General features: G+C 36.8%; 2 protein-coding genes across 2 annotated transcripts in view; one reads left to right on the top strand and one right to left on the bottom strand.

Moving 5' to 3' along the window:
* khdrbs2 (KH domain containing, RNA binding, signal transduction associated 2) overlaps nt 1–10,634 on the bottom strand; it is a 94,638-nt gene extending 84,004 nt beyond the window's left edge. Inside the window, exon 1 of the mRNA XM_053621819.1 lies at nt 9,503–10,634. Coding sequence (XP_053477794.1) covers nt 9,503–9,593 — 91 coding nt within the window. The 5' untranslated portion in view covers nt 9,594–10,634. The remainder of the gene's footprint in view (nt 1–9,502) is intronic.
* A 14,654-nt stretch (nt 10,635–25,288) lies between these two features.
* si:dkey-103j14.5 (isoaspartyl peptidase/L-asparaginase) overlaps nt 25,289–26,522 on the top strand; it is a 28,039-nt gene continuing 26,805 nt past the window's right edge. Inside the window, exon 1 of the mRNA XM_053621818.1 lies at nt 25,289–25,409. The gene's annotated coding sequence lies outside the window, so the exon portion shown is untranslated. The remainder of the gene's footprint in view (nt 25,410–26,522) is intronic.

Raw genomic sequence — 26,522 nt, 5'->3', positions numbered from 1 at the left:
ATGTGCATGGAACATCATTATTATAGGCAAATATATACATTTATATTGGTTTTTCACTTGAATTTAGTTGGTTGCTATATCACATGAAAGGTAGAAAAAAGATCTGACATGATTTACCTTGGTTTCATATTTTAAATCTGTTTAAAACAAACAAAAAAATGCTATTTTAACAGGAGACTTGTGTAGACTTTTTAAATCCATTGTACATCACAGTGATACTGACTTCAGGTATTTGAAAAATGAACTTAATATAGAGGTGAGACTACACTTTTGCATACCAAAACCAAAATGAATGTGTCATGGTGGTGCACAAAATCATCCACAGGAGTCTTGTAAATATAACTCACAATGAGGCTACAAGCAAAAGAAATAGAGTGAATAAAGTCAAGTCAATTAGGTGGGCTTTTATTGCTATTCCTCTATATAGTTTGAATACATACGAACGAAATGCGATATTTCTCCAACACATATCAGTGTGCGACGAGTGAAACTGTCAAAAAGAATTTTCCTTATGATGGTCAATGAATGATGGTAATTATTGTACACTATTATTACAGTGTATCAGTGAATAATAGATCAATGATCTTGTGTATCCTCAAATTATTGGACAGACAACCTGATCTCATAATGATGCCTTGAAGCATTATCTTCTGGCTACAGAAGATTTTCAATGGAACAACAAAGCTGCACAATGTTTTTCACACTAAATGTACCTTAGAGAATCAAATCTGATGTGAATGCAATCAGCATGCAAAACCCTGCCTCTGTTTCAGTTCCACTATGTGAGTCTAATAAAACAGACTTGTTTGTCTTGTATGGACAATATATTAATTTGACTGTTCAGGCCCAGACCTAAAACATATATATGGTTCAAATAGATTGCACTGTTTTATAAATGATGAAAGAGGTGCATTGTATTGCTTTGCTTCTTGGGGATTTAATGAAAGTGAAGGATTAACTTGCAGCATCCTGAATACACAGAGATTAGTTGTCCACATTGAGAGAACAGCTCGTGAGCCTGCTCTCGCTCTAACAAACGTGCACTTAATTTCGTGTTTATTGTACTGTCACTGTTTGAAATGAATTACATTCGAGTCTCTAAGACATTCATTCATCTTCAGCAGAGGTGCAAACATCTACAGTGATGCAGGAGACACCTGAAAACTACACTTCTTTTTTTTTATTATTTTTTTTTCTGCTTTTTTAGTTAAAGTAACAGTCAGAATAAACGGAAAAGCCAATTTACTGAAGGGGAAAAAGATGCATATTTGTTTCTGGAAGCAGTTGCTTTTGCTTTGTGCTGACTTTATCTAGGTGATCTTTGCCCTGTGAATTCACAAACCAAACCAAAATATAAAACAAGAAGGTGAGGCTGTGGGCACTGGTTTGTAAACGCACAAGGGTAGAATGTGCTGTGTTTCATTTACTGAATGCTATTATCATGAAGTCATCCAGTCCACCAACATGCGCTCGGGTGTTTGTGGTAAAATTCAGCTTTTTCTTTCTACCTGCTAGGATTTTCTTGTTAGCAATGCTGGCATCTTTATCATGGGAAGGCTCATGGTGGATCTGGAGCCTGTCCTGGTAACTGATATGGGAGACAGGGATATACATCCTGAACAGCATGTCAGTCCATCACAGGGCATCACATAATCAAGTATCACAGAATTAAGCTGCAAACACAAATAAGGTGAATAAATATGGGACTAACAAGAATTATTTTTATTATGAAGATCAAGGAATGAATTAACAGTAACATACATTGTATTATTTTTTTTACTGGGTCAATAATTAACAGATGTCAATAATTAACAGATCTTCTCTTCCCTCAAATAACTGGATACATAACTTAATCTGTTAAAGATTTAGAAATGTTTTAAATGAAGAAAGCCTGTGGCTTTGGATTCTATACAGATATAAATAGGTCCTGATTAATTGAACCTTAACCCCAGCCTTAATCATTTACCTGCTTTACATAGCAAATCAATCATGGGCCATGTGAAGCTGCTTATCTGCTAGTCGCTTGTTTTACAACACTGTAAGCGCAAGGGTGGGTTTATAAGTCATTACTGCTGTTCATTAGGTCATTAGCTATTGCTTTGTCCTGTTCAGACATTCTAATCGTCAGGTAGGAACATCTCTCATTTCTGTTTCTTGGGATTTCTAAGGGAACTCCAGTGCTGACTCTCTGAGTACAGCTGTAACAGGAACAAAAGCATTCAGCTGCTGATCCTAAAACAAGAAGACAGATTTAGGTGAGCCAAAGTGCTGCGAGAATGGGCTGGAGTCATTTCAGTGTGGGTGAAGGTGCTGGTCATGGTACATGCCCTGCTAACAGAGCTGCCAATCACAGAGGGAATTTCTGTGGTATTAAATAAAACATGGCTGACTAATATGGTTGGATAAATAAAAGTTGGCTGGCCGTGAGCCAGTGTCTCAAGATGGTATTCAAACAAACCAATAAGGCACTGCCTAAATGTTTGCTGAACAGCTGAACAGCTGTTTACTCTAGAGTCTTTGAACACCACAAGTAAAGGATGCTCCATTTTAGCACCATTTTCAACCATGTCTAAATGGTGTCTGTATTAAAAAATATACATCTGTCCAGATTGTCACTTTGGGGGTTTTAGACAGACTCTAGAAGCTTCACTTGACAAGATTTTAAACATAAACTTGCACATTTGAGAGAATTAATTCGGTGTCTTCTTTCATGAAGGAATGGGTAAGAAAGCAATATATTTTCCAAACTATTTTTAAATCATGAGACTTGCCAAACTTGACTGCAGATATTAATGTGACATTGTATTTGAAACAGTCTAAATGTTCTAACTTTTTTAAAATGTGTACATGTGTACCACACAGTAAGAAGTAAATGAAGAAATAAAATGAAGGATGCAATTATGACTTTCATGACCAAGATGCTGTTTCCAGTAGAAAAAAAAATAATAACAACGATTTACAAGTTTTAATATCAGTGCAAAGCACATGACTATACAGTTGACTGCAAATGTTTGCACCCCCATGGTTTCTAAATGGAAAAAATTCAAATAAATCTCTATTTGACAAAACAATACAAACACAGGAAATACAAAATGAAATTAATGTGTGCCAGATAAATGTATATGTGCCCAGTACTGTGTGTTCACTTATCATCCCACTAATAAAACAGTAACAGATATTATACTTTAAAACTTCACAGTCCTTCAGGACTACCCTAAGACAGCTTCCATATTTAAGGAACCTCCAGTCATTTCCTACAGACAATGCAAAAGCATCAAAGACCTGAATTAAAAGATCAGGCTAATAGAATCTGTGGGACATTTGTATACAACAGATCTAGTTGTTCGACATACAAACAACCACTAAAATCAGACGATCATTTTTATTACCCATCACTCCTGTGCATCACCGCAGGAGTTTCCTGTAAGAAATGCAATCAACTGTAGACTGGAGAAACCAAGAGCAGACTGGCCGATCGTTTTGTGAAGCAGCTTCTTACCATCTGATTTCTCCTTTCCAGTGGCAAGACATTTCAACAACGAGAGACATAACATTAATGACATCTCACTTTGTGCACTGCCAGTTGTTGTTACGGGGGCAATGAAGTGAGGAAACATAAAGAGAAAAAGCACATCAACACTCTTGGGACTTTAGTGCCCCAAAGAACGAATGTTATGTTTTAACTACAGCTATTACAACATCAGACATTTCCAATATCTACTGCTTTACTACAGCCCCAGAAGCATGTTGCTGACTCAGCTGATTAAGGACTTTTGTCCAAAATTATCTGTTTCACTGGAAACTTTATGTACTATACTAAACTTTTGCCATCTCTCTCTCTCTCTTGCTCTCTCTCCCACAGTATAATACACAGTATAATCAGCCAAACATATGACAGCAGCACAATGCATAAAATCTTGCAGGTGACAGAATAAATGTGATCTATGTGACCGTGACATGGTTGTTGGTACCAGATGATCTGGCTTAAGTATTTCAGTAACTGCTGAACTGTTTGATGTTTTGTGCATTCTGAGATGCTTTTCCACTCACCACAGTTGTAAAGAGTGATTTATATGAATTAATATAGACTTCCTGGCAGCTCAAACCAATCTGGTCATTCTCCAATGATCTCGCTCATCAACAAGGTGTTTCAGCCTGCAGACCCTCTGCTCACAGGATGTTTTTTAGCTTTTGATTTTCAGCACCATTCTGTGTAAACTCTAGAGACTGTTGTGTTTGAAATTCCCAGGGGATCAGCAGTTTCTGAAATGCTCAAAACAGCCCATCTGGAACCAACAACCATGCCACAGTTAAAATCACAGAGATTACACTGTTTTCTTCATTCTGATGTTCGATGTGAACATTAAATGAAGCTCTTCACCTGCATCTGCATGATTGTATGCATTGTGCTGCGGCCACATGATTGGCTGATTGAATAATTGCATAAATGAACAGGTGTATACAGGTGTTCCTATTAAAGTGGACTGTGTGTGCATATAAAATGCAAAATATACACAGTGCCATTGATTTGGACCAGTGGTAATTAACATTTAACACAGTTTATATTTCTAATTCATTTTGTCCTAAGGGTATAAATATTTCCACTTAACTCTAAATGCAAGAAACAAATAGCTAGTATAAATATACAATACCGCATCCCCTCTACTGCTGACGTGTTCGCGATAGTAATATACTGTGCATGAATACTAGTCCAGGCTGGCCCTCGAGGTGATACCTCATCATCCTGTGCATTTCCTTTCATCTCTGTGCTGAAAATGAACAGTTGTGGAGATCCATCTTCAGACTTTTCTACAGATGGAAACTCAGTCTTAATGCAGTACTTCATAGACAAGCTGTTTTTCAGGGCGAACAACATAGCTCACAGATTTTTTTTTTCCTCACAGAAATGTTCCTTAGAGAATCATATCTGATGTGAATGCAAGCAGCATGCAAAGTCCTGCCTGTGTTTCAGTTCCATTATACAGGTCAAATGAAACCAACTTGGATGTCTTGCATGGGCAATATGTTTACATGACTGTCCAAATATTTGGTTGAGAAATATTGTAGTTTTGTGAAATAAGGACAGCGGTGCATTGTACTGCCTTTTTTTTATCCGGGATTTTGGATGGCTTAACCCACAGCACCCAGAATACACACAGCTGAGCTGTCCACTATAGCATGTTAATAAACAGCACACAGAGAATACATCCTCAGCTGGTTTTTATACACTAATACACTAATGTTCTTAATATTATGTTTGTAATAGTCTCACTGATTGAAATTAAGCAGTAGTAATATGCATACTGTATGTGTTGAAGGACACTGTCTGCCAAATTTGCCACCAATTACAGTTAATAGCATGCAAATTAATTGCTAGCTATTTACTGAAAAAGATGCTCAATTAATCCTTAAATATAATGACTTGCAAATGAAGTAATAAGTTTTAAGGAAAACAACAGTTCGGTGGCAGCGTGGTATGCGGTGTATACCAGCATGTCCCAGAGTGTTTAATATCTTAAAACACAACACTTTGCCAACAATTAAAATTGTTGTACATGTATGTATTTTTATACATTATAAATGTAACCCTTGTTAAATTTAATCCCGAGGAATGTCCAGAAAACAAGTTGGTTTCTGTTATCATTAGCAGCAATAAACTGTAGTTCCATCACCAGCCTCTCTGTTTTCTCTCTCTTTAACTTAACACGATAAAAATGGCAGTTTGTCATGTTAGAAAGAAACTGGAACTAGTGCTGGGGAATTTTCAAGATTAATTAAGACACTTTTCAAAATGTTCTAATCGAGATTGTACATGATTACATCCATTCATCCATTTTCTGTACCGATTATCCTACACAGGGTCGCGGGGAGTCTGGAGCCTATCCCAGGGGGACTCGGGGCACAAGGCGGTCACACCCTGGACAGGGGGACAACCCATCGCAGGGCACAATCGCACACATATTCATACACTACGGACAATTTGGAAATGCCAATCAGCTTGCAACGCATTTCTTTGGACCCCCAAAGCACAGGGAGAACATGCAAGCACACAGGGCGGATGAAGGATTCAAACCCCCAACCTCTAGAGGTGCAAGGCAAACGTGTTAAGCACTAAACTACTGTGCACCCATAAATAATATATGTTAATATTAATATTACATATACATTGTTTTAATTTAAAAATCTATAAATGCTGTTACTATTTTTACATTCTTTTACATCTACATTTTCCAAAGTCCATTCAAAGTTTTAATAAAAACTTAGTTTGAAATAAATTGCAGTATTTTCCAATTGCATTTTGTAAGAACAAAAAAAAAAATAAATAAAATCGTTATCGAGAATTGTCCATAAATATACAAATACTTAGATTTTTGTTCCCCCTAATATCACTCTAGTGCAAATTCCGAAGTCCGGAAGACTTTCCCATGGCAGATTTACTGGCCACTGTAAAGTGTTGTTACCTGAGACTCCTTCCATAAATGTTAAATAAATGTCTATTTACAGAAAATGTCAACAACAATTATAAGGTTGTTTTTTTAAATTCATTTACTAATTAGTATTAATTAATTGATTATTATTAATAGTAGTAATAGTAGTCGTAGTAGTGTAGTAGTAGCATCCACCATCCCTATGATTTAGTTGTTACTATAGAAACCTAAATACCCTAGAAAGGATATATTAGAAAAATGCAGTAATATAAACCTGTGATTTGCCTTGAAGCCAGAAATCAAGGCAAAAAAAAAAAAAAAAAAGAGCAACACTTTCAGCCCTGTGTTATAAAGGAGTTGGAACAAGGAGATATAAATGAGTTGTTTCATAAATCATCGCTCAGTTATTCAGCACTTGCCTATAGCATAGCAGTATTTACCAAACAAAATCAGGGCATCAAATTTCATCACTGATTATAAAAACTGAGAAGTTAAAAAATGGATCAACGATCTTCCATATTCAGTGACACAGAGATCAAGTGACTGTGTGAAACAAGGCCAAGGCTGCACGTCTTTCAGCACATTAACATCTCTTAACTCCAGCTGCACCGCACTAGCAAACACATTTATCATCCCTGTCTGCCGGAGAGAAGCAAAAATCCCCAGCTGTCATGTGTGTCTTGACACGGAGGCTGTACCTCCCTCCGGGTGAAACAGGCTTTCTGAGATTCCCCTTTTAGCCTCGTGAAGCAAATGAAGCGCACACACACACAACACATCCTGAACCTGGAGATCAAGACTATTCATAAGGAACAGGTTCAATAGCAGGATAAATCAAATCACATGTATAGGTTTTTCATCTATTACCCGATCAAAGATCAGAATAGCTGCACTATCAATCAGTAAATAGCTCTAAATAGCCAAATACCTAGTAAATACCTTTAATAAATCCGATATTCATTCAGTTCAAAGCTGATAATGCAATTTATACCACAGCTCTATTGAATGCTCCATTCTGATCAGCCGCCCTGATGATAGCTTTATATTGTATTATCGCACTTGTTTGAATATGTTATGGGACTTGAATGGCGGATGCTACATATAAACAGATTTTTTTTTTTTTTAAATATGTCTTTTTTTGTTTTGTTTTGTTTTTTTGTGAGGAGCTTCACCATATCAGCCATATCACCTTATCATGCAAGCATTTTTGAATGGGCTCACTGCTGTTCTTTTTCAAACACAGGAAAGTCTTCAGGATGGAGGGCTTTGTGGTTTCTCAGTAACATGACAAGCTACATACAGTATATCTGTGTTATTAACCTTAAGAGACAGCGGGAAAATGAAGCTGCTGAGGGACCAACTGTTTATACCTGCTATAACGTAAGTGATACCAGGAACTAACTTGTTTTGCAGATGTTCCACAACATTCATCGTAACTAGAAATGGTTCAAACTTATCCACAGGGTGTTTAATATACAAATAACTGGCGATAATTGTTTTCAAATTTGCTATCAACGTATAAGAGGAATAAAACACTCAGAGGTGTGTTTTTATGGGAAAATAATCAACTTAATGGCTGTATCAGTAATGTCGGGTTTTATTTATATATTTATTATCTGGCCAATATAGTATAGAACTGCAATGCAGCACGGTATTGAATACAATTTATGAGTCTATATACAATTGATGCACAAAAGCTTTAGTTCTGTGCAATTTAAGAAATAAAGGTGTTTGTTGTGTGGAACGGTGTGTTACCATTATAAAGAATAATGAATAGGTAGTATGAATAATCTTTGCTAATATGTAAAAAAAAAAAAAAAAAACACAAAAAAACCACACACCGTCTTGTTTGTAATGATTTTTAATTGCTCTAATTATATTGTGATGTGTTGTTTAAATCCAATCGTATTCTCCTTTAAACCAACACAGCAATCGTGAATTAACTTCACTACCCTGTAAGTACACAGTAATCATATTATGATCTGTTTCAAGGACCTGGCTTTATTTTCTTTGGAAATAACAATGCATTAGAAGCCTTTCAGAGCCAGAAGTAATCTGCAATCTGAATGAAGCTTTGTGTTAATGGAATACAAAAATATCATTCATTATCACTAATTAGCAAAGCCAGAGCTTCTCATGTTAATTGAATAACATTGCTTAATTGAGAGTTCGAGGAAAATATCAATAATGTGAGAGAAGATTTGAACAAAGCAGTAGTTTATCAGTGTTTCTTGCAGGAAAAAATAACAATCAAGCGATACACTGCCTGAATCTGAGTTAGTCTAAACGAATGATTGAGTCTAAATGAATAAATATACACAATAGAAAACAGAATCATGTAGCATATCTATTCTCTCTTGTTATAAAATTCACATTGGAATTCAAATAAGGATATGAATACTGCTGGGTAATACTGTAGCGTATCTCCCCTTCAGAAGAAATCCCCAGACTCGGATTCACACCTACGCCTACACGGCTTTATATAAGTCCAGGAGGAGCTATGCGTGAATACTACCTGGGGATGTCAGGTGTGTAGAATAAATAAAGCCATCAGCTGAGCTGTGAAAAGGAAAAAGTGAAAATTCAATTTCCTCTCAATTTGTTTACTCTGTGATCTCGCCTTATCTGCTGAGGGATGAACTGGGCATCTGATGAGCACTTGAATTGGATCTGAAAGGCATCAGATGGGTCTCTGGGTCAGTCAGGGTGACACTCTGGGAGAACACTGTCCTCTGTTTAATGACAGCTTGAACAGTCACACATGAAAGGTCAAGAAGGGACACAACCTCTAGACAAATCTTACATCATCTGCATGCACTTGAGAGATCCAGTGCTTACACACCTGAGGACAAGCTCCCTGACTTCTAATGGCGGGGAAGGAAGGCACCTGCACGCGGGCACAACTCACTCAGCTGGGGCTCAAAACGCATCTTTAAACCCGACCGGAGGATCGCTTATAAGATGATGATGGTAAAATCAATAACACATTCGTGATCAAATGCATGATCGATTCCAAGTGGTGCATGCATGATAACGTCATGCACAGTGAGCGGAGGATGAGTAAATTCCGTTACCTTCGGCCAGAAGGCGCATCGCGTGCACGAACGACGGATCCAAGCTTTCTTTCTCGGCCAGCAGCTCGGGCAGGTACTTGTCCTGGTCCATTATTCACCTCAGTCCCGAACACGACAAAGTGCAGGTAAGACGACACACAAGTATCTGAGCAATGACAATTATTTTTGTTTGTTTTATTTTATTTTGCTTTTAAAAATAACTGTCTGATAAGTGACAGCAGCTGATATGCGCGCGAGCTCGGGAAACGCGATGTGGAATAATTCACTGCTGCGCACCCATGTCCTCGCGCTCGGTTTAAACGCGAGAAGCCGCGGATGATCCTCCCTCCTCCGCCGGAGAATCTGCGCTGTAACCACGCCCCCGCCTTGCCTGATTGGCTGCCCCGGAGGACACAAGTGACTCCTGGCAACAGTCCCCGGCGCTGACGAAACGCTGCTTACTTCCTCTATACAACTCGTCTACTACGTATGGTCCGAAATAATGCCTCCGTACCCTACGTAGTTCACTTAATCATAATCTGTAGGGAGCTATCTGGAATGATCTGGAATATTTCATCTTCTGTACATGAGCATGTAGTTCAACAACCCACTTCACTCTTTTGTAGCTAGACAGGAGCCCTGAAAGGACACCTGGAAACAAAAATGGTCTGGGGAATGAGAGTAGTGCCTCACCTGTCAGAGATGTTAACCCAACATTTGTAGCTTAGTATTTAGCATGTTTGCCTTGAACATCCAGGGTTGCAGGTTTGAATCCTGCCAAACTCATGCGTACGTGGAGTTTGCATGTTCTCCCCAAGATTCGGGGGTTTTCTCTGGTATTCTGGTTTAGTCCCCGAGTCCAAAGACTGGCTGAAATTTGTCCAAATTGTCTATAGTGTGAATGTGTGTGATTGTGTCCTGCAATGGATTGGCACCCCATCCAGGATGTCCCCTGCTTTGTGCCCCAAGTTCCCAGGGATAGGCTCCTGGCTCCTCTGTGACCCTGTGAAAATGGATGGATTTCTTTAACCTACACTTACATTGCATTCATGCAGTACAGCTTTTGTACCCTTAGTGTGTATCTTTAGTGTGTATCTAGGAAAGTCAATGTATTGTAGTGTACAGTACCTTTAAAGCTTTACTCCAAAAAGTAGAACTGTAGTCACGACTGCTATTGTCAAGTCCAAGAGCAAGACTATCCAAGATGAGGCTTAATGAGGTTGAGGACAACACAAGTTCAAGTTAAAATGAAAGTGAGACAGAGGGTGCGTCTCAATCAGCTCTTTATTTCAGTAGTCAGGGTGTTGGCCAACTTAAGGGCTGTATCAAGCGCAAAATTCTTCCAGTGCAATGGATCATTGGCTCCCTAAAAAAATCCCACAATGCACCGCAAAAACCATCAATGCTCACTGTGTTCCCTTACTGGAAATTACTTCATATTTTCTGAACCTTCTCAGCTCGAAAAAAGGCGAACGAACCCTCAGCCAACTTCATCTACAAATGTAAGTCACGTGTTATCGTTGTTGTAGCTCTCAAATGATTACTTATATTACACAATATAGTATGCCATTTTTAACTTTATTTGAGGTTCTATATACAGTTTGTTTGAGTCTAATTGACTTTTAAGTGTTTCAGGATTTTTAAAAAATCCACTAGCTTGCCTACGATCCTGCTTGAAGTACAATGACAGAAACACGTGTGATTAAGCTAACAAATTTATATGACACAATATCTGAAAGATATCAGTCCTGCCTGTTGTTGATAAACTCCAGTGGCGATGTTTTACAATGCGAGTATGTAGTCATGTTGGCAGAAATTGAGTCATCAGTGTCCCAATGTGTTGTGAGCCAGGGTCCAAATCAGTACCCGAACTAGTGTACACGATATACTGATTCACGACCTAGGGAGCTAGGGAGCAGATTGAGACATACCCAGGGTCACGATCAAAACTGAAAACTGTCCAATCCTATTCGAGGATGCACCTATGATTAGGTTATAGCTTCTAGAAGAAATAATTACTTCTTGTAAATCTTTGTGCAAGTGAGAAGATAAAGCAACTTTTTTTTTACTTTTTTACAAATTCTCAGCCAAGCCCAGGACCATATTTACCAAGACCAATGTGTCTCAAGACCAGCTCTACTGAAAGGAAGAATTATCTCTGTAGGCTACATGATTTCAGTAGTGTAGCATGTAGCGTTACTACCTCACAGATCCAGGGTCCTCTGTTTGATCCTGAGTTCAGGATACTGTCTGTGTGGAGTTTTGCGTGTTCTCTTGTGGTCCATGTGGGTTTCATCCAGGTTCTCTGGATGAACGTATACATGAATGATTGTGTGAAGGTGTGTATGCACGGTCTCATCCATGTTGTCCCATCCACCTTGAATCCAGTGTTCCCAGGATATGCTCAGGATAATTCACTGTGTTTGAATGAAGTTGTTAATGAATGAATGTAAAGGATGAAAATTGTTCATAATGGGTGGATACCCTTTATCTGCACAAAGAGGAGAAAAAAATGACTATTGTTGCCCCTGATTATGGTTTCAGTGCTTACTTGAGGAAAGCGTAACGTGTATTAAACGTGTTTATAGCTCAACGAGTTTTATAGTGATTTCATGGTAAGAGCAATGCAATTGTGTGGAGGGAAAAGAAACAAAGGTAAGCAATTGAACAAGTGATCTGTCTTAAGGAAGACATGTGTTCCATATTCATAGCAGGGTACAAGGTCAGCTCGATTTGTTGCGTCCATGAATACTAATCAGTTGCTTTGTTCTGTTGCCTTAGTTTGCCAAGATTGATTAGGCATGTGTGACAGTCGGTCTATAGAGGGAAAACATGCACTAACACGCATCCACACAAATATGAGGAGGGGATGGAGAGAGATACAAAGAAGATGGAAAAAATGAGCTTGGCTAATTAATGACTAAATTGATTACGATGTTGTTGTCAAACATCTGTACACCCTGTGTCACACTTTATAATGCACCGTCCCAGTAATTCTACACCACTGTAAACTATACGATGAAGTGGTACTTTTCAGTGGTGGTGGTGGGGGGGGGGGGGGGTTCATTTATTCATTTATTTCTTCATTTATTTCTTTTGTTACATATTTTTAAAAAAAATAGACATGAAAATGTAAACACAATCCTGTAATTCCTCACGTTGAACAATGTTTATGAAGTCCATCTCTGATGATCATATCACTCTCTAAATGTTCTAATTTAGCAGGTTCGTTCTGTATCAGAACCCTTGTTTCCAGTTTTCTGTACATATAAGTAAAATAATTATGAATATACATGAATAAACACTAAGCCAAAAGCAAACTCTCGCAATCATATCTAGCAAAAAAAAAAAAAAAGAAAAAAAAAAACAGCTTTGGCCAGCTGCTCTGAGAGTTCATTTGTATTTATCCTCCTTATTCTAATGTTAGTCATACACTATTGATTCCACTCTGTCCATCTTAGATTAATTTACTTCATTATACATACTGGCCTTAACAGCTCTGAAAAAGCCATAGATATTTTGGCTTTAACCTCCCATGAATTATACTCATGCATTTTACCATGTTCTTTAATTCATAAGCTAAACCACAGAACCTTCAACATCTCAGTAAAATAGCTGCTAAGAAGTCCATGTAGCTTAATAGGATTTTGTACGTTACAATTCCTGTTGAAGAAAGTGTCTGGTAGAGAGAAAAAAAGATTCACAAATGAGACTAGACATCATGTTTTGATTTATAAATAAATGAATAAATGGGGAATTTGAGGTAAGAGGTAAGACGCTGTGTAGAATAACACGCTTGCAGTGTACTTGATAGATGCTAAATGCTTCTCAGGTTGAGAGCAAATGATTATCAGTTTTGCACACTGGCAAACTGTGAGAGAAAAAAAAAGGATTCAAATATTAAATAGAACAAAACTAAATGTGCTAATGGAAATCGTCTGACTAGACCATCATCAGTGCATGACAAATAGTAGAGAACAGGCGTAGGTATTAATATCACATGAGCATTACCAAATCTCTGTTTAATCATTACATAATTAGTCAACAGTGTAATTAGTGCAGTTTTATGTTGTAGACCATAACAAATAACTTCATGGCAATGTAGATGATGCAACATACATTAGTTTTGTAACTTCAAAGCACACAGTCAGTTAATTTATTGTCCTTCTACCTGATGTAATTGGCTTTATAGCTAATTAGTTTGAAAATGAATACTGTATCTCTTGTGTCTTTTCGGATTCTGGTGACTTTTGATTCAGTAGCAGCTTTTGTAAATAAAACTGGTGTTCTGAAATCATGGTTATGAATGTACAGTTTAGTACCTGATTAATAATGTCTAATAGGACAATATTACAATGCATACTATTAACTTCATGATAAAGCGTTTCAAAATAGTGTACTATACTCCCCTGTTTTCCATTTAGGATGGAGATGCCTGAGTTAGCAGCATATCGAGGGAGTATTTGTGCTTCTAAGAAAAATTCTATCCCTTTCAAAAGGCAGCACAAAAGCTGCTTCCTAATTTTGTGTCTTTTTCAGAGAAGACAATCCTATAATACTGTTTACCCGACTAGAGTTTAATTACGTTTTGAAAGATGTGGTAAACAGAAATATCACTTGGGCTGAGCAATCATTTTTTACGAATGTAAAGGTTTTATAATCTTGATTATATCAAAAAACTTGATGAAAGGTTAGGAATTTATTAAAGCAGTTTAATATCAGGACCGGTCTACAGCTGAAATTGTATCTCGGGGTTAAGTAAAGGTTCTGTATACAAGCAGTGGCCCTATGCAGTAAACCTGAGTCTAATACCTAGCACATTTTAAGCAAGACCTATATTCCATTTTGAACAGAATTATATTTTACAGTGAATTGTGTGCATTTCATATTATTTCCTAAAGCAGCCTGCAGGTGAGTATCAATCCTGTGACGTCTAATACGTAACAGGCTGTCAGACATATCAGTTCACTGTTAATAGATCCCGACAGTACTCAGTAATGCATTGTTAGCATGTAAAACTAGAAGGTGTTAAAACTATTACTTACAGATTGCTTAGATTAATTTGCTCTCCTTTGATATTCAGTTCAAAGGCACATGATGGCTTAGTGGCTAGCAAGTTTGTCTCACACATTCAGGGTTGGGGGTTCTATTCCTGCCGCGGCCCTGTGTGTGCGGAGTTTGCATACACAGCACGGAGCTCTTCCCAGGGGTTTCCTCCGGGTACTCTGGTTTCCTCCCCCATTCCAAAGACATGCATGGTAGGCATGTCCAAAGTGTCTGTAGTGTATGAGTGTGTGAATGTGTATGTGATTGTGCCCTGCGATGAATTGGCACCCTGTCCAGGGTGTACCCTGTCTTGTGCCCCATGCTCCCTAGGTGGGATAGGCTCCAGTTTCCCCATGACCCTGTAGAATAAGCGCTATAGAGAATGGATGGATGGATATTTAGTTCAATTGCTCTTTAGAGCTCTCTAGTGGGCACCAGTAAAACTTCAGGACAGACAGACACAGCGTTATAACATATATATATATATATATATATATATATATATATATATATACATATATATATATATATATACATATATATATATATATATATATATATATATATATATATATATATATTACTCTTTCAGATAAAGTGATGATGCAAAAATATATGTTTATAATAGCAGTCATTTGAGGAAATGGTAGCTGAGTGGTTGCTATTTGGGAGCTTATTAGTTTAAACCCCAAAACTATCAGAGAGCCACTGTTGGGTGTTTGAAACTATCCGATCTCATTTTCTCAGTTCTAAGTCTGCCACATGAATCTAAATGTATACATTTCAGGACTGTAATAAAAATGTTCACCGCACACTTTACCTGTCCTTCAAAGGTAAATCATAATCATAAAAGCATTTGATAGCATTACTGCAGTAATAGTTCTGCCAAGAGCATTTAAGAATTGCTGCTTGCAATTGATATTCAGACGCATTATGGATTAATGATATATCCAACACTAAAGCACACACAAACGTTTGTAATGCCAGAACCTGTTCTCGGCTGAGATTTCATAAAGGTGATGAATGATGCTGTGGCCAGACCATTTGTTAGATGTAGTTTATCTAATGGTCAGAAGATCTAATGCTGGTCAGAGTAAATTGACTATGTGCCTCAGAGCGAGCTCTCTAACAAAATTCATGATTACAAGCACTGTTAAATGGTGCAGAGTAGTGTGTGTGTGTGTGTGTGTGTGTGTGTGTGTGTGTGTGTGTGTGTGTGTGTGTGTAGCTGTGTCACCCATATTTTTATCTTTTAATGGAGGGCCATGTTCCAATAATGATAGGAATATGTGACAGTTTTTACCTTGTGGAGACGTTTGGCTGATCCCCATAAATATCCTTTTTTTAAATAGGACAAATATCATTTTTTTAATACAAAAAAGGTACAAAAACATGCAGGTAGGAGAACTGCCTATGCTAAATTGCCCGTAGTTGTGAGAATGTGTGCGTGTGTGCATGGTGTGCATGGCCTCCAATCTGGAGTGCATTCTCCTGCCTTGTGCCCAGAGTTACAGGGATAGGCTCAGGATCCACTGAGACCCTGAGCTGGATAAAGAGGTTCCGGAAAATTAAGATGAGTCAGAGGATTTCTTTCTGATTAGTGAGGTTGTTAGGGTTATAGTAGTAGTAGTAGTAGTAGTAGTAGTAGTGGTAGTATATTATGTTATAGTAGTAGTATATTATGTCATTGTAGTAGCAGTAGTAGTAGTAGTAGTAGTAGTAGTATATTATGTTACAGTATTAGTGGTAGAAGTAGTAGTGGTAGTAGTAGTAGTAATGGAAGTATATTATGTTATAGTAGTAGTATATTATGTCATAGTAGTAGTAGTAGTGGTAGTAGTAGTAGTATATTATGCTGTAGTAGTGGTAGTAGTAGTAGTAGTTGTAGTAGTAGTATATTATGTTGTAGTAGTGGTAGAAGTAATAGTGGTAGTAGTAGTATATTATGTTATAGTAATAGTAGTAGTAGTAGTAGTAGTAGTAGTAATAGTATATTATGTCATAGTAGTAGTAGTAGTAGTAGTAGTAGTGGTAGTAGTGGTAGTAGTCGTATATTATGTTATAGTAGTAGTAGTAGTAGTAGTAGTATATTATGTTATAGTAGTAGTAGTAGTAGTGGTAGTAGTTGTAGTAGTAGTATATTATGTTATAGTAATAGTAGTAGTAGTAGTAGTAGTATATTATGTTATAGTAGTGGTAGTAGTCGTATATTATGTTATAGTAGTAGTATATTATTTTATAGTAGTAGTAGTGGTAGTAGTGGTAGTAGTCGTATATTATGTTATAGTAGTAGTAGTAGTAGTATATTATGTTATAGTAGTGGTAGTAGTGGTAGTAGTGGTAGTAGTAGTATATCATGTTATAGTAGTAGTAGTAGTGGTAGTAGTGGTATATTATGTTATAGTAGTAGTAGTAGTAGTAGTAGTATATTATGTTATAGTAGTAGTAGTAGTGGTAGTAGTGGTATATTATGTTATAGTAGTAGTAGTAGTAGTAGTATATTATGTTATAGTAGTAGTAGTAGTGGTAGTAGTGGTAGTAGTAGTATATTATGTTATAGTAGTAGTAGTAGTAGTATATTATGTTATAGTAGTAGTAGTAGTGGTAGTAGTAGTATATTATGTTATAGTAGTAGTAGTAGTGGTAGTAGTTTTAGTAGTAGTATATTATGTTATAGTAGTAGTAGTAGTGGTAGTAGTGGTAGTAGTAGTATATTATGTTATAGTAGTAGTGGTAGTAGTGGTAGTAGTGGTAGTAGTCGTATATTATGTTATAGTAGTAGTAGTATATTATTTTATAGTAGTAGTAGTGGTAGTAGTGGTAGTAGTCGTATATTATGTTATAGTAGTAGTAGTAGTAGTTGTAGTAGTAGTAGTAGTATATTATGTTATAGTAGTAGTAGTAGTGGTAGTAGTGGTAGTAGTAGTATATCATGTTATAGTAGTAGTAGTAGTAGTAGTGGTAGTAGTCGTATATTATGTTATAGTAGTAGTAGTAGTAGTAGTAGTATATTATGTTATAGTAGTAGTAGTAGTGGTAGTAGTGGTAGTAGTCGTATATTATGTTAGTAGTAGTAGTAGTAGTAGTATATTATGTTATAGTAGTAGTAGTAGTAGTATATTATGTTATAGTAGTAGTAGTAGTGGTAGTAGTGGTAGTAGTAGTATATTATGTTATAGTAGTAGTAGTAGTGGTAGTAGTCGTATATTATGTTATAGTAGTGGTAGTAGTAGTAGTATATTATGTTATAGTAGTAGTAGTAGTGGTAGTAGTGGTAGTAGTAGTATATTATCTTATAGTAATAGTAGTAGTAGTAGTAGTAGTAGTATATTATGTTATAGTAGTAGTAGTAGTGGTAGTAGTGGTAGTAGTAGTATATTATCTTATAGTAATAGTAGTAGTAGTATATTATGTTATAGTAGTAGTAGTAGTGGTAGTAGTGGTAGTAGTAGTATATTATCTTATAGTAATAGTAGTAGTAGTAGTAGTAGTAGTATATTATGTTATAGTAGTACTAGTTTTACAGTCTGAAGTAAAAAACAGAGAAATAAAGAAACAAAAAATGTATAAAATAACATAATATAATAGGCAAGTCATAATAATGCAATAAATAATAGCAGTTCCACAAAGAAAAAAACCCAATGTAAAATATAAAATTATATAATAAAAATGAAATGTATCCAAAATTAGGATAAAAATACCACTACTAATTACCACAATTAAACTACTATACTACTAAAGTTAATGTAATGTAATGTACCAGAAAAAGTAGGGGGGATCTAGTTAAATGCCAAAGTGAAAAAAAAAAAATTGTCAGGTTTGTTTGTTTTATTTATTTCTTTTTTAGTTTGTTTGTTTTCTTATTTAAAATCAGTGGTGGATGAAGTCTGATGATTGTTTATTGGTGATATGTTCCAGATCAATATCCAGGTTTTCATACATTTATCACCATCTAACAGTTTCCTGTAAGTGTAAAGTCACAGTATTGGGTCAAGAGATCTCCTAAACCATGAGGCTGTTGTAATCCCTCACAATGCAAAGGGAATGTGAATGTGCCCAATGTAGACGTGGAGGATTTGTTATTTTAGCCAAGACGCAGGATGCAGAAGGCAAAAGCCCTCTGTGTGAATTATTAAGCAGTATAAGTATGGGGCAGCAAGAGTAGTGCAGATGGGGAAAGAGGATATTAAAGCCTGCTCACTTTGGGAACTAATGGGTAAGACCCTGAAGTCTCATTAACCTACTGTTTCACTCTGCAGGGGTTTTTTTTCTTTTCCGTTCTTTGTTGCATCTTTTCTTGATAATAGGTAGTGTGCTCTACTGAGGCAGTCCTATCAGCATTGCAGTGAAATTTTGGTATTAATAGGTTAATAAGGTACATTAGATTTGTACTGTCTGTACATCTGCCCTGCCACTGATAATAGACTTGAAAGTGGAGAGGTGATAATCCAGAAGCTGACAACATTACATTACATGAGCTCATCATTTTCGACAGCAGTGTTGAAAATTAATCCACAGCTGATCATTATTAATACTGACAAATGTACAAAAATTTGTGTGAATTTCCCCAAGCCACAAATGGCACTTCTCTGTGCTACATCCAAAATTACATATCTGTGTGAGAGCTCATGTTCTGCCTCAAGGTAAAGGTGGCCCTCTGAGAAATCAGAACATGACCCTGCAACGATTAAATTACCCAAAGACTTGGCTTAGCACTTGCAAATAATTTGAAAGTAAGATGAAAGTGACAATGATCACAGCATGCCAGGAGAGGTAGGTCCTCACTGATGCTGTTAAGTGCAGCTCAGAGGTGTGAGAACAAAAATCGGCAGCAAAGTCTAGCAAAGAAAGCAGGAGAAGTGTTATGAAGTGATTATGTTAATACATCGAATTTGACATCAAAGTTGCACTCGTTGATAGGAGACAACTAACTAAAAAAATATAGGTATGCTCACACCATCTGTTTCGGTACTGCAAATGCACTTCATTTAAAAACAGAGGATGGGGTATGAAAATAAGCTTGACACCTAGTGTCTTACACTAGATTAATGGGGGGGGAATTATTTTTCTTACAATAAACTTTGATAAACTGAAGAACAAAGTTTGCATGTGCAGTTCTAGTCTGTGCAGTGTTATGTGTATTCACCCCATTTCCCCATTGGTTCCCTCTGGATATAACAGATTCCTCCCAACACCAACAAACATAACGCTATATGCTATATGCACACTTAGGTGTGGATGTTGGTTTCTGTATTGTGCCCTGTGATGGACCAGCTTCCCTCCAAAGTGTATGCCCAGGATAAGCTCCAGGATCCAACACGACCCTGACCAGGATTAAGTGGTTGGTGAATGAAAAATATTGAACACTTTACATTGAAATTGGTTAAACTTTTGTCCATCATTGACAGGAAAAACTACATCCAACAATTAATTTACATTCTTACAATGGCCTAAAGATTGCATTTACTGAAAACTATGCTCAAGTCTTATTCATTATTGAGTGGAAATCTTCACAAGGATACTACAGACTTAAAGCTAAACACTCTAATGAAATTAGAAATACTGAGGATCCCTTCAAGACAATCACTTTGTCTTTATAGTATTCAGCTGTGGAAGAGTAATGGCTTATAATTGTACTATCTGGTGTCATATAGAAGAGGATGGGTTCCCTGTGGTGTCTGGTTCCTCTCAAGGTTACTTCCTCATGTTGTCTCAGGGTGTTTTTCCTTCCCTCTGGCTTTCTCATTAGGGATCGGGATCTAAATCCATATCCGGATTTCTGTAAAGCTACTTTGTGGTGATGTCCATTGTTAAAAGGACTATATAAACAAAATTGAAAGAATATACAGTCCGTTTTAATCAAGTTTAGTTTTAATCCATTTTTATTGTTATCACTGAGGTGACATTTCTTGTTGAATTTCTTTGTCCCTTTGGTAATTGTATACACTGTACTTAGTTGAAAAAGGTTTCTTCTTGCACCCTTAGGAGCAACGCTTAATGGTGGAAACAGAAGGCTTCTCTTCAAGAAAAGGTTCAAAGAGAAATCCCTTTATAAATTGACCATTACCCATTCGATAAACTTAGGACAGGAATGTCGTACAGGGAATGGCTAGTGTGCTACGGGGTTGTTGTTTTTTGTTTTGTTTTGTTCCAACCAAACAGGAGCTATACACAATTTTATCTGTTTAATCAGTTCATCATGGCCTACAATTGCCAATCATGTATGGATCCTGTTTGGCTGGAATCGAATATGATAGCACGCTGGCACTTTGCAGATAAGCCTGGACACCTTGCCCTAGAAGAATACTTTTTCCCCCTAATATGTAATGTAATGTGTATACACTCACTTTAACAGTAACACCTGTGCCCCTGCTCATTCATGCAATTATCCAGTCAGCCAATTATGTACAGTAGTAGGAGCATAATGCATAATATCATGCCTATACAGGTCAAGAGCAATGTTTTTTAATCACCTTCTTCAGTAAAAGCATCTTCTACTGTAAATGTGAATCATAGTGTTTAATCCAGGATTTAAAATGTTCTAGCCAAGTCTTTGTGTTTTTAGTCAATGTAGTGTGTGGGCTCAATTGTTCCTTAGGGATAACAGAGGAAATACATCTACTCTGCCCATGCTAGAATTGAACATCTAAATTAATGCTGCTTTGACAAAGCCCTGGTCAGATAGGGCTTGCCATTACTTCTGGCCTACACTGTCTATACATCCTTCTCTGCTTGAGTGTGGCCTTGCAGTATTCGGATAAGCCAATACTCTGTCACCCACAATTATCTCCACCGAGAGCTGACCAGTAGAAGAAAATGTAATCAATGCCTCTTGTTTTTTTTTTTTTGTTTTTTTTTTTTTTAATTTAATCTTCTTTTTGGAGATATTGTGGCTTTGAATATCAGCAGTTATCATAGTCTACCTTATTTTCCTGAGAATGATTTCCCATGCAAAATTAATTTTAATTGTTGTATTGCCCTCAGGCTACGTATATGTTATACTGATAGTGTCTTGTCTTTTGAGTGAATAATTTGCTTGTTCTGTTTGACATTATCACATTATGGGTTATCTAGGTGCTACAGGTTAGAAGCACTCATAAATAAAATGAACATGCTTTTTTTTCTGTATGTTATGTTTTGTTTTTTTTGGGGGGGGGGGGGGTTAAACAAGCTGACCCATGGAGGATCCTATTTAACAGTGAATCCTATAGCTGGTAACCTGTCCCATAGTGAACACACAATCTCCTTTTTCTGGATTATGAGGAAGGTAAAATTGCACATTCATTTAGCTTTCGATTTGGAGGTCAGATTTCTGCTGGTCAAAGTTATCTGCATAGCAAAATCAAAAATTGAATAAAGCTAACCCATTTTGTAGCCCCTGCATGTGTGAGATGCAGATTTTCAGTCACAATTCAGTAGTTTATTCATGATGCTATTTAAATGGAGTGAGACAGATTGCTTCAGGTACTTTGTTCATGCTTAAAAAAAGCAATTATATCTAGAGGCAAGGAAACAAATTAGATTTCTTTATTTCTGGTAATTTCTAGTATACTACTTGAAGTTTAAGAGCTCAATAATGCAAAAAAAAAAAAAAAAAAAAACCACAGTGGTTTATCAAGACATGCTAACAGAGTGTTGGTGTATAGGACATTCATGATGTTTTTTGATAATGTAAGCTTTACTGTCTTTAGCGAAAACAATATGGCAAGGTTTTATTGGCTTACCTGCTTAGCTGCTGATGAATTAATATTTAAAACATTCACCGTGAAATAAATGAGTGTGATATACTATAGGTGATTGTCTGTAGGGTAGAAGGCAGCAATGATGACTGGCATATGAACTGAAAGAATATTCTATAGATCTCCAACTTCACCTTACATATATAAGAATCCAGGAAGTAACTGCACTTTAATGATAATGTTGTCAGCATTCGCTGAAATTTGACAGCTGAAGATTGGGAAAAACCTCACCTGTTTCTTTCTTCCCAACTGTCTATCTTTTAATGAACTATCTTCAACTATCCAGTTTTGGTGAACCTGTGCTCACTGTAGCCTCAGATTACTATTCTTGGCAAACAGGAGAGGAACCCGATATGGTCTTCTGCTGTTGTAGCCCAGCCTCCTCATGGTACCATGTGTTGTGCATTCTGAGATGCCTTTTAGCTCACCACAGTTGTAAAGACACTGTATATAGTACAGTTTATTTAATATTTATTATTATTATTATTATTATTATTATTATTATTATTATTTGAAAGTATTTAACATTTGTGAGTAATGTGTATTTTAATCAATTAATGTGAATATCCCTCTGGGATTAAAGTGATCTATCTATCTATCTATCTATCTATCTATCTATCTATCTATCTATATGTAATGTATAGACATATATTAAGTTATATTTAGAATCCCAGAAGTGTACTTCTGTAATAGTCTGAGAGTAGTACAAAATGTTTCTCAAGAAGCAGGATGTGTATATACATACACACACATAGACATTTTCAATATATACTGTATCATTGAAAATGATCAATACGACTTCTCCTTTCTGCTTAAATCAATGGTATATCAGCTATTCACTGTTACTGCTGGCCATTTCTCTCCTTTCATTGCAGTGAGGGGTGGGGGTCCAATCAATTTAAATTGCCAGAAATGCACAACATACAAGAAGTTGTTGGAATATGTGCCACTGATCCTGTTGGACAAATGGTACTAGTGTGCAAATGAGTCAGTGAGAGCGGAGCAATACATCATACTGCATGTACTTTCCAATACATCATGGGGTATAGCTCTCCATACATCACCCTGGTGTTAGGATACAGCAAGTCAGTGGGAGGCTCAGGCCCTAGTTTTTCTGAACTACAGAAGAAATGAGTTTGCTGCTTTTCTCAGGGACAAATGGCAGCTTGTATTACCAAATTCATTAGTCTAAAACCAGTCTAAATAAAGAGTCCAAAGCTTAGGTTCCCCCACTTTCATGCTTAAATGCACATTGAATATTCCAATCAATGAACAAGGCCCATGAAAAGAAACACAATGCTGTAATTCATCATCACTCCATTGAGCTTGAAGTAGTGAGTGTTCTTGGGACACTTAATTCGTAGAAGTGCTTTACTTGCACTTTCATTTCACTCTGAAAACCAGCTGTCTTCTTTGGAAGCAGAGACACAGTTTATCAAATAGTTCAAAGTTTCAGTGACAGGATCTGTGATAGAAGCACATCATGCACATCAACCAAAATTTTAAACAATCTTGCAGATGCTAAAGTAATTAATCTGTATACTTTTGGCCATATAGAGTATGCATACCTTTTTAATTTTCTAATTTTTTATAAATAATACATATTATCACATGGCTGTTTTTATTTACAGAATTCCGTCATTCTCAAAATGGGGTCTCTGAAACATAGCCAGGGGGTAAGCCTTTTTATTTATTTATTTATCTTATAGCACCTATGGACACTACAACCCATCATTACCAAAGCTGTTATATTTATGATTGAATTCTTATAGTTATTAACCAGTTTGACCAGTCACTCGAAACATAGGGCCTATAATATATATATATATATATATATATATATATATATATATATATATATATATATATATATATATATATATATATATATATATATATATATATACATACATACATACATATGTGTGTTTGTGTGTGTGTTATATTATATATGATATATATTATATAGGCCCTGTGTTTCAAGTGACTAATCAAACTGGCTAATAACTATGAGAATTCAATCATAAATATATCAGCTTATATATATATACAGTAGTCCCTCTGGGTCCACATCTATCTCTGATCAGTTAATATGGTCCCTCCAGACAGAGGCCGTAGTAAAGAATGCTCACCAGCAGCTCTTCTTCCTAAGACATCTGAGGAAGTTTGGGATGAGCTCCAGCATCCTCAGATCATTCTACACATGCACTGTGGAGAGCATCCTGTCTGGCTGCATCACCGTCTGGTATGGGAACAGTACTTCCCTCACCCGAAATGCACTGCAGATATTAGTGCGTATATCTCAGCACATAGTTTGGAGGTGAGCTTCCCTCCCTCCAGGACATCTACACCAGGTGGTGTATGAGGAAATCTCGGGGGATCATTAAAGACTCCAGCCATCTAAGCAATGCACTTTTCTCATTGCTACCATCTGGTAGACGGTTTCACAGCATCAGAACCCGTACCAGCAGACTGAGGGACAGCTTTTTCCCTCGGACCATCAGGTTACTAAATTATTAACACTTATTTACTGGACTCAAATGCACATATCACACTTTCACTGATATATATATACATGCACACATGCACAGTGCATCCGGAAAGTATTCACAACGCTTCACTTTTCCCACATTTTGTTATGTTACAGCCTTATTCCTTTATTATTATTATTTTCCTCAAAATTCTACAAACAATACCCCATAATGACAACGTGAAAGAAGTTTGTTTGAAATCTTTGCAAATTTATTAAAAATAAAAAACCAAAAAAAAGTACATGTACATAAGTAATCACAGCCTTTGCTCAATACTTTGTTGAAAAAGTGAAGCGCTGTGAATACTTTCCGGATGCACTGTATATATATATATATATATATATATGAGAGAGAGAGAGAGAGAGAGAGAGAGAGTTAAAGGGCTACAAAACGTTACACAAAGTTATCAACATAAACCGCAGTGGTCAAGCAGGGTGGGCGTGGCTGTGAGAGTCCCTTTGCCACTTGCAATCGAGCGTTACACTTGAGACTGCATTGTGGTTGGTGGAGAGTGCGGAACTGGGCAGGGACTGAAGCTATGTTTACTACCGGGGAAAGGCGCTTTAACCGTCTGTTCATTCGTACAGCTCGAAACGTGCGAGAAGATTATTGGTAAGCTTACTTTAACGCCTCTGCATAAAAGTTACAAGTTACAGTTTTATTCATTGTTCACCTCATTTTGTGTTTAGGTAAGTGCCTTTTTGGTGAGATAATCACACACTTGGAGCTTCTGTCGAAGTCTAATTTAAGTACCTACAGCTCCATGAATAAAAGGGCATGAGCTACTGTAAAGTTTAGTAGACGTGGACCACTGAAGCGTGAACAGCAGCAGTGTGTTGAGTCCTGAGACAGTCTGGAGACTCTATTTTTATGAAAGAAGCTGGTGTTAAATTTTAGTTTAATTAAAGACTACTATATACATTAATACACTATCTGTAATGATATAGAAAACCTTCAGTTCCACCTGCCATGAGCCAGCAGGGCTAAACCTCCATGACTTTATAATTTAAACATCAGTATAAGGTTTTTGGCATCCACATCAGATTATTAGCTGCTAACAATGTCTTAAAGCAGATTATTTTGGAGTTTTGTGGAATCAGTATTTTCACCGCCATCGATGGTGAGAAAAATACATATGGTATTAACAAGCGAGCCTGGGGCCGGTTTCTTTCTAGCCCAGACTGGAGATTCATGCAGACTATCAGTGACAGTCATGTCAGAACACATGCACATACAATATGATACACTAAAATTCATGTACAATTATACTTTAAGTTAAAAGACGAACCAAATGAATAAAAATTCTACCTACGAATGATAGATATATACAGTGATGTGAAAATGTATTTGACTCCACCCTGCACTTGCGTTTCAACTTACGGACTGAAGACAGGACCTTCTTCTTTAGGATTTTCTGGTAGAGAGCAGAATTCATGTTTCCCTCAATTATTGCAAGTTACCTAGACCCTGAAGCAGCAAAGCATCCCCACACCATCACACGTCCACCACCATGCTTGACCGTAGGCATGATGTTCTTTTTGTGGAATTCTGTGTTTGGTTTACACCAGATGTAACGGGACCCCTGTCTTCCAAACAGTTCTGCGTTTGACTCATCAATCCACAGAACATTCTCCCAAAAGGTTTGACGATCATCAAGGTCTGTTTTGGCAAAATTGGGACGAACCGATGTTCGTCTAGGATAGTAGTGGTTTTCGCCTCGCCACT

The sequence above is a fragment of the Ictalurus furcatus genome, chromosome 3 (assembly GCF_023375685.1).
Source record: "Ictalurus furcatus strain D&B chromosome 3, Billie_1.0, whole genome shotgun sequence".
Classification (NCBI taxonomy): domain Eukaryota; kingdom Metazoa; phylum Chordata; class Actinopteri; order Siluriformes; family Ictaluridae; genus Ictalurus; species Ictalurus furcatus.
Note: the sequence above shows the minus strand (reverse complement) of the source record. Positions and strands in the feature narration are given on the sequence as shown.